The sequence below is a fragment of the Amblyomma mixtum genome, chromosome 4 (genome assembly GCF_055824585.1).
Source record: "Amblyomma mixtum isolate Tamu chromosome 4, ASM5582458v1, whole genome shotgun sequence".
NCBI classification, from domain to species: domain Eukaryota; kingdom Metazoa; phylum Arthropoda; class Arachnida; order Ixodida; family Ixodidae; genus Amblyomma; species Amblyomma mixtum.
Genome location: NC_143015.1, coordinates 140,335,495 through 140,344,924, shown reverse-complemented (window position 1 = coordinate 140,344,924; position 9,430 = coordinate 140,335,495). Strand labels below are relative to the sequence as shown.

The following is a 9,430-nucleotide window of genomic DNA, read 5'->3' as shown; positions in this document are numbered from 1 at the left end:
GTTCCGATAAGGATTAAGCGGCACAAACCCTTCAAATTTATTTATCTCAGTGTGTTAATCCGTGTAACATTGAGTGCACAACTCACTGCCATGCATGCATGTTACGAATACTATTCATGAGCGCTTCCCTCATAATCCGTTACAAATTGATTTCAGGGGACTGCGTCAACATAAGGCCCGCCCATCCAGAACGGCAGGACAAAATACTTCGCTTCGCAGTGCTACGATTTCAGGGCACAGTCTAAGTAGAATATGGCGGCTATGAGTGGCCGACTCCTGTTTTCTGTGTTCAAGTAAACAGAAGTCAACATGTTGCGACAGATTTTAATTGCCGAATATAAATTTAGAGAAAGTAATTGAAGTTTAATTTCGCATTCATCATATTATATCATCCTGCTGCACTCAGTGATTATATGTGCCACTATAGACTCAATGGAATTGGGGACATTGCAAGCTGCTTTTACTATAAAAAAAGTTAGCAGTGTATTAAAGTACGTAACAGCGGTACGAAATTATGTTTTCAGTAACAGGCAGAAATAGTTCTTTCAAACAAGCGAAACCATTTAAATTTAGGTAGCACATATATCATTAAAGCTGTCATGGTGGACGAAGGGAGCGAGCAGCGGTGTAGTACATCACATACATTACATACTGTTACATTACATACTTCATTACATTACATACATAGTACATAGTACATACATAGTACAGTACAGTACATACAGTAGTACAGTACATACATAGGTATACATTACATAGTACATTACATACTGTTCCACTCAAAGAAAAAATCAATTCTTTCAACTGATATTACATTAACTATTAACCAGACCCAGCTTGAGTCAACAAATACTTTTACTTACCTTGGAGTCACACTGGATAAACATTTACGCTGGCAACATCATATAGAAGCGACTTGCACTAAGATGGCATCCGGTTGTTATGCTCTTCTCCAGACGCGCGAATACTTTGATACCAATATCCTGCGCGTCCTATACTTCACATTAATACATACTCACCTTTCATATTGCATCGAGTCGTGGGGCTGGACGCATAGTGCATACCTAGAGCCTATTAAAAAGTTACAAAAGCGAGCACTTAGAAAATTTCATTTTCTAGTTACACTGTACGCAGTAAGGCACTCTTTACTAAACTACGCGTATTACCACTCAATTTACTTGGTGAGAAAAGAACTGCTGAATGTGTCCATAAAATAGTAACAAACAACCTTCCGTTTGATATATCAATCTTTAACATCCCGCCACTTTCAACACGGAGCCGCACGTACGGCAATTTTAACTTGCCAGTGAAAAGAAATGTATATGGAGAGCGTCTCCTAGAGTTCACGGGCGTTAAAATTTGGAATAATCTACCACATGACCTAAAGACTGCCTGCAACTTTTCCATTGGAATGAAAAATTACTACCTTAAAAAGAATGACACACTTTGAGTTCGTACTTTCATTTTTTTTACTAGTCGTCTTAGATATTTGCCTGATATTATTTGCATGTAGCCGAAACCTGATACCTTGATTTATTTATAGATTTATATATTTGCGTCTATTCTAAAAATGTTTCGTGATTAAAAAGTGTGCACTGAAATCATTTTATCCTCTTCTCGTGTGTTGTACCCTTGTGATGTTTTGTAAATACTTAACACCTATTTTCCTCTAGCTTTTTGTGATGCCTTATTTTTTGTGTAAGTTCTACGCGTTTTGTTTGATCTGTAAGTTTTTAGTTTATATAATCTGTAATATATGTGTTTCTTTTGTTCATACTCTTACAAGTGTTGAGAGTGATGTATAGCCTTCTTTATACTAACTTGCTGTCTTTATTTTGGTATATTGTTGCCTGCATGCTTGTATACTTTTTTTTTGTATTGGACCCGTTACTAGCCGTTGGCTATGGGTCCGAGCAGTGTTTGCGTACATTTGTAAAGCAACAAAGACCAATAAATGAATGAATGAATAAATGAATGAAAAAAAAAGATAAAGCTAAGGTGGGCTAACTAGCATTTTGGCTCGCTGATTTTGAATAGTTAAGTTTTTAACCAATACTGTTAGGCTACTTGATTATTGAGAAGCGCGAAACCCTCTAGCCCACTGTAAATAATATGCATGTCAGTTTCTAGTATTTCGAAAGCTTCGATGCCCTCGGCGCTGTGAACTGACAGATTTTCCCCACATCGCGCCAACATGCATGCGCTTTTCAGAAGCTTGCAGGCAAAGCAACCTCTCCAGTGCGCGTAACTCGTCTAAATAGCCAAATCTGTTGGGCCAAAGCACCGACGGTAACCGCGTTTGAGAAATTCTAAAAACTGATATCAATATTCCTTACAGTAGGCTGCACGCCTTTCAATAATTAATGAGTCTTAGAGTAATAGTTAGAGCTAACTATTCAATATCAGTTAACCAGCCTTCTAGTTAGCACCTCTATGCTGTGTTGGGATGTACCACACGGCTGGCAATCATATGCCGAAAAGCGCTCTTCTAACGCGAAAAACCTATTTTTGAAAGTTGGGTAATGATTTAGGTGAAACACCCTGTATATGACCGGGAACATGGACATGTGTGGTCTCGAACACTCATTCTGCTGTTTCGCGTACTAGTCGTCAAATGTGCGGTTGTTCTTCACACTTGTGAGGCATTTTTCGTGGGTTTTAATTAGCTGTTCGCGAACATCGCACTGTTATTTTGGCGATCTTAATCTTTAGATATGATCAAAGAGGTGTTTATTCGCATGCTATGCTATGCTATGCTATGCTATGCTATGCTATGCTATGCTATGCTATGCTATGCTATGCTATGCTATGCTATGCTATGCTATGCTATGCTATGCTATGCTATGCTGTGCTGTGCTATGCTATGCTATGCAAGCTATGCTTTGAAAACCAAGCCTTTCGGATCCCCTGCTTGAGGCGCGAGTAGCCCGAGAAAGTTATTCGACGCGGCGTGTAGATTGTGGCCATCCCGCACCACCCGCTGCAAGATAGAGGAACGGATATGTGGTGGCAAACATGGCTAGAAATAGATTTGCTTCATGTGCAGTCAATGCAACTTGCGTAAAAATACTCTCTGGATGCTCTGTAAACCAGGTCAGCTACGACATTGGCGCCTATTTGCAAACAGACGTAAGAAATGACCTATTGCAGGGTAAAAATCTGAAAAAGTTATTTTTCACTAATATATATCTAGCAGCCACCACCCACACTAAAGCACAAAATATAGAAAGCGTGTTGCCTCCTACTGATTCCCAGGCTCCATCGTTAACACGCGGGAAATAAACATCAGGTTGCTGTACAGCCGTGCACCGAAAATGTGTTTTTCAGATTCAGTGCTCGGTCTGAGACACGCTAGTGGTTTCTACACGCTATCTCTCTCTCAGTTAACCGCTCTATATACGCAGAAAGACGACTCTAACGACCCTCCCTAGAATCGATAAGGGTATCTCAAGAGGAGTGTATATTTGAGCTCTGTTGCGTACTGTGTTACCAAAAAACGTTTTCTTTTGCTGCATGCACAGAGTTTATCAGTGAGAGCTTGGCACTGAATGAAAAGGGAAACAAGGAAAAAATAATCAGCTCTTGTTTTTCACAGCCAGTGAACTTCTTTTTTTTTCTGAGAAAAGCGTCACTTATCCTAGAGGCATCTAAAGGGGCACCACGTAGTTTCGTTAGAAGTTGTCCAGAGACTATTCACAGCGGACCATTCGGAACAGAATGCACGTACTTGCGGCATCCGTTTCAGCGGTCATGGCTCTTGCCGTACTTTTCTGCAAGACCAGTGAAGGAAGGCCGGAGGTTATATACGAACCAAGTAAGTGTTCACGAAGAAGGGCTCGGGAAATTGAGGATGAATGTTTGGTACGCTTGGGACTAGTAGAGGCAACGTTCCTAGGGGGAATTCAAACTATTTTTTTTTTCATGCCTTGGGTAAACATTATAAATTATTTTCTGCGGCGCTCTTTCCTTTTCTGTGCTTGTGAGTTAGCTTCTCTCTTGTATTGTGTTTGACAAAATACTCATTCTTAAGATATACGGCGCAGCTAATTATGGGCCTGAATGCAGTTAAAACATGGCAAAAAAATAGCGCTCTTTAGAGCATTTGAAAAATTTGGAGCATTTCAGTCATAGCAATGCACATTGTTTCTGCCAAAATGCCGACTTAACTGCTCTGAACAACCTAAACCCCCTAATGAGAACTTTATAGCATATACATGCAATCGGTATCCTGCAAGAAAGTTTGCTCTTCGAAGCCTATTACCAATTTGAAACGAAATCACTTAGCCAGGACTCTCGAATGCTATCACGTTAGGTTTGTTCGAGTGTCCTCTGCAGCTCCTTTACTTTTATGGCGTGTAGTTATCTGCTTTAGAGAACCGGTACATTAAAAAAAGCAAAACACTGCTCAAAGAGGCGTAATTTTTTTTATTTCGAGAGAACCATTTTTACTTTCTCTGCTGTGCTTTTTGGATTCCTTTTTTGCACAGCTTTTCAACGCCGCAGTCTCACAGGCCACACTCCGTGACGCAAAAGGAAGTTAGTTATGCGTTGATACAATTTGCTGGGTCTGTGCCCTGCAATAAAGACGTTTCTCTTTCTAAACTTTTTCAGATAAATGCGAATACAATGGAAAGGAATTGTTGAGTGGCTCGTCGATCACTCTTAACGAGACATGCGTCAAAGTATCGTGCTTGAGGGGCAGATTAGAGCTTGAGCGGTAAGTATTTCGACGGGTTGAAAATTAAACCTCCAAACGGCCCATATTTTCTCACACACATACAGCCGTTTCCCTTCAAGCGCTTCTTGTGAAAATCACTATTTTCGTCGCACTTTGAGGTGTACAGTCGTGGAAAATCGTTTGTGGACGACGTGCTCCGTAAAGAAAGCCGATAGCTCTATTATTAGTCTCAAACTGGAGACCACACCTGGGAAGGTTAAAATCAAAATACCTTTGTACCTGAGCGCGAATTCCCTCCGGACAGCATATTCAGTGCTGTCTTGCAGCCTAAGTGCAAGCTGAGCATACAAATATGGACCAGGTGCTGTTGAGAACTATGTGTGGGCTCCAGTATCGTCATCTGAAGGTCGCGAACTCTCAAATCTTGGTTAGAATAGTTGCTTGGTCGTTTTAATAGCTGCCTATGACATAACACGCTTTATCTGATGACATCGTGCCTAGCAAGACTTCCACGTAACCAAACTGATGGTTTAGTACTACACCAACGCCCTAAGGGAGGACAAAACCCAACGGACTTTCTTTAGCTGCTGTATGCAACAAGTCCGGTTATTTGCTGCGGACTAGTGCGCGCGCAACCGTCTTATCTTTTGGGTCAAACGAGAAGAAAACGAACGTTGTGGCAGGGCGATAAATCCGAAGAGGTGATGCAGGTAAAAAAAAAAAAGAGGTGTTTTCAAACACGGTGTGACAGCGAAATCGGAAGCTTGCGTTTATATCTACTATAGAACAACCCGTTGCGCATCCTACGTTCAGTTTTCTACCTGCACTAGTTTCGGCTGGAAGCGGAGTGCGACCTTTTGAGGTGTACCATAAATTTCACTTGGAGCACGGGCCATTAGACTGTAGTGTGGGACGCGACGGAGACCTCAGAAGATTTTTCTATAACTATATTGCCCTTTTTAAACAAAAATAATTTAAGGCGGAACACAATCATCAGACCTCGAGCGCATATTGCTTTGGGGACGTTTCCGGGGAGCGTGTCAAACATTTTGCCCCTCAAAACATTTTAACTCAAGTAGATGTTCTTACAAAAATGTGAAGAGCGTGGACAAGAAGACGGTTCTCGTGCGCTATAGTCTAAAACGCTTGCAGTATTGCAGGAAAACTTGCAGGCTTAAGTGTCATGCGCATAAATACTCCTACTGTGTTTTCTGAGGGCTCCGCCTATGGGCAACCAAAAGTTTTGGAAAAAACTAAAGTTTCTCTTCCTCTCTCTGCGTTAAAAAAGGTTTTTTTTCAGAGCGAAGATTTTGTACTGTTTTGTTTATTTACATCTCACACGCATATAAAAGAGTATTTCTTTTTATACGCACTGTGGCTAAATCTTGGATCTCTATCCTGAAAACGTTATTTTGCTTTCATTCTGTTCATACTCAACACCTCACGACGATGCATTGTGTTAAAGCTTTCAATCGCTAATTTCTGGTGAAGTCGAAACAAAGACCCCATTACGCGCAGAAGTTCTATTGAATGCATTTTACAGTACTTTAGTTTATAGAGATTCTTGACCCATTCTTGCGTGTTTTTTCTGCAAGTGTTGTAAAATTCAGATATTTAGAGCTCACATAATTCCCCAATACTCCTCCACTATCGTCCATGGCGCATAGGCTGATGTAAACTAGGGATCCATTCCATAGGTCATGCTAAGTTCTGGGTACCAACTCAAAAATAATATTTGCAGGCATTTCGTAAATAATTAGGAAAAATGTTTCTCTGAAACATGCCCAGGTCTCCGCCGTGGGTCTCCGCACTGGGATCGGAGGCTACTAAATAATATGCGTATTTTAGCTTCATGAATGTATTTCTATTTTTTGACTTAATCACAGTGCAGATGCACCCAAGGAGTTTCAACTTGATTGGCTGAGCTTAGCAGAACAGGGAGGTCTTATAGCTGCCGCTGCTGATTGCCTTCTATTCTCTCTTTTATAACCTTTTTTTTTCTAATAGGTGCCAGGTTATCGAACTAAATGACCCTTTATGCGGGACTGTGAATGGGACAGGAACTGAGTTCCCTGACTGTTGCCCGGCCTATTATTGCGAGCACCGTGGAAGCAGTGAGCACTGACACATCGATGCAAAGTGACGAGTCAAGACGTTATGCCGATGTGATTAAAGATGACAGCGTATAATGTCATACTGGCATCATGTGTGATTTGAAATTGCTGATCACTTTTCCGTTCTTTGCTCTGCGCAAGAAAAGTGAAATATTTTTTCTTTCACTAGCTGCTGAAGAATAACCTATTACCGACAATAGTAGAAGTGTAGTAGATGGGAGTATTTTTAAAGCGAAAGCTTTACTACTTGCACTTTCAGCCTTTGCCATGGCGCGGCGATGCCACCATTGACCTTTAGTAGACCTCTGTGTGACGTCATGTGTGACATCACGCCGAAGAGAAGGGCGACCGACTCGCGCCGTCGCAAGCCGCGGCGATGCCACCACCGGCGCCTAACTGCTGCGCTCTCCGCTAGGAGCGCGATTGTGGCGTTACGCTGAAGTGATTAGGCTCGACTCACGTCGCTAGAAAGCAGTAGCTGTGCCAACCACCAGCGGCTTAACATTGCTTCGCGATCTCGCGCCGTCCGTGTGCGACGGCGGTGCACATGAACGGCGGCCTCACTGGACTGGATTGTACTGGAATGGATTGGATTGGATTAGAATAGATTAGATTAGATTACATTAGATTACATCATATTGGATTGCATTGCATTGCATTGGATTGGATATAACAGATGCATCGCCACAAGTCTAACCACAAGCCCCACCACCAGCTACACTACCAGCTGAACCATGGCGTAGGTACGGATATTGCTTTCGCAATTACCGGGCTTAACCAAGCTAAGCCACAGCGAATTTTTTTTATTAGGACAAGGATTTTCAGGCGTGCTGAGGTGAAGCTTATTTTTGTGCCAGGGGCGAAGTGAGGCACCTAAAAAGCTTGCGCTTGCAGAACATTAAGTCCTTGATTTGTGGGTCTAGTAACAAGATCTGATTATGACGATGATTATTTTTTATGGCGCAACGGAATCTGCTCCCAAAATAGCGCTATGGCACAAAGGTTTCTCTTCTAGTCAAGGTGGGGTCAAAGACTCAATTCCCAAGCACTTCACCAGTGAGTATCCGGCGGCACTGAGGGTCGAACCCAGCTCCCCCCGCATGCGAGGCGGATGCTAAAACCACCGGACTACCGCTGCGGTAGTAACGAGATCTGCATAAATACAATGGACGGCGGGCTTGCGTGTGAGCACAAAAATCTACTTTAGACTTGCCTGCCGTGCCGTTTCATGTGTCGACCTTCTCCTTGCCCACATAGCTGTTCACTGAAAGCGGCCTTGGCTTACACTAATTGCTTCCGTTCGATGTTCTACACCGCAGGCAACCATTCCAGGCATCGCAGGCAGCTTTTAAAGAGAAACACCTTTACATTCTGGACTTCTAGGCCTATGATAAGAGTTACCCTCAAATTCACAGGAGTCGCATGAGGCAAAGAGCGGCTCTTTATCCTTGATGACACTTTGCGTAGTAATGAATTATTTCTTGTCAGGCGTGTCTCCATGTTCCATGGAGACACGCCTGGAGACAGCTCCATGTTCGGTGCCAGTCAATATTTTGGCGAAAAAGTATTCCCTATGTCGCCATCAAAGGACCTAATAATGGACGTAATTTATAAACAAATACAAGGAATGCTTCGGCTGTTGCCTTCGCTAATAGCGAAAACAAGGCAGGAATGATAGCAGTTGTTCTTAAAGGTGCACTAAAGAGGAATCTGAATTCGTCTGTTTACCGCGGGAACTCGATCTACACATTCCGAACATTCTTAGAAACTTCGAATATTGTTCTTTGTGACCGATTCCTATAATTTAAATCGAATTAAGCATCCCGGCTCCCAACTTTTTTTTTAACTCATCGCAGAGGGTGAGGGGAGTCGGCCAACCTTTCAGCCAATCCCGTGGCGGCTTGCCGTTCTGCCATCGGCGGAGTGATACGTAGCGATCAACGCAAGCAAAGAGTCCACGCGTATTTTTATTTCCGTGGGCCTGATTTGCGGCTATGTAGCCTCTGACTGAATCTATTTATGCACGTAAACCTAAAAAAAAATAAAAATAAAAACGAAACCAAAGCCGCCACGCGACTGCCTGAAAGGCACTCAACGTGCTTGTCGACTCCTCCTACCGTCTGCGGTGAGTTCAAGAAAAGGCAGGAGACGTTTAATCCGATTTAATTTATGGAACACTTCCGCATATGACAATAATTCGACGTTTTTAAGAATGCTCGGAACGTGTAGATCGAGTTCCCACGGTAAAAAGACGAGTTCAAATTCCTCTTTAGTGTCCCTTTAAATTAAATTCAGTTGACTACTGTTTGTTCAAAGAAACTAGGCATGCTCGACATGAAGGAAGTTTTTCCTGAAGTATGGCAATTTACCAATAAGAAACTAAAAGGGGAGCGGTACGAGTTTTGCAACCTCCATGCGTGATGCTCTCATAGTTGATAACTTTGCGGTAAGATCATCACTGATAAAATTTAGGCATTTTCCACACTATGATAAAAAGACTTCTGCCTGTCTTCGCTCTTTTGTTTTACTCAGTGCACTGCAGCAGTTAAAATAATGCGACCCCGGTATTGGTCGGATCACCTTCTCGCACTGAATGTAAAACATGCATCCGATGACCTTTAGAAAACACTGTTCAATG

General features: G+C 42.4%; 1 protein-coding gene across 1 annotated transcript; it reads left to right on the top strand.

Annotated features, from left to right (window-relative positions):
- The first annotated feature begins 3,688 nt into the window (after positions 1–3,688).
- LOC149348471 (uncharacterized) lies at positions 3,689–6,880 on the top strand. The gene is made up of 3 exons (XM_089585837.1): positions 3,689–3,814; positions 4,612–4,717; positions 6,686–6,880. Exons 1-3 carry the CDS (start codon positions 3,718–3,720, stop codon positions 6,801–6,803), a joined length of 321 nt encoding a protein of 106 aa, XP_089441963.1. The 5' UTR covers positions 3,689–3,717; the 3' UTR covers positions 6,804–6,880.
- Positions 6,881–9,430: the final 2,550 nt, after the last annotated feature.

Bases quoted from the DNA above. Each gene is read 5' to 3' on its own strand.
- LOC149348471 (XM_089585837.1), top strand. From the start codon at position 3,718: ATGCACGTACTTGCGGCATCCGTTTCAGCGGTCATGGCTCTTGCCGTA. The intron at 3,815-4,611 runs GTAAGTGTTCAC...AAACTTTTTCAG, and splicing joins GGAGGTTATATACGAACCAA to ATAAATGCGAATACAATGGA. The intron at 4,718-6,685 runs GTAAGTATTTCG...TTTTTCTAATAG, and splicing joins GGCAGATTAGAGCTTGAGCG to GTGCCAGGTTATCGAACTAA.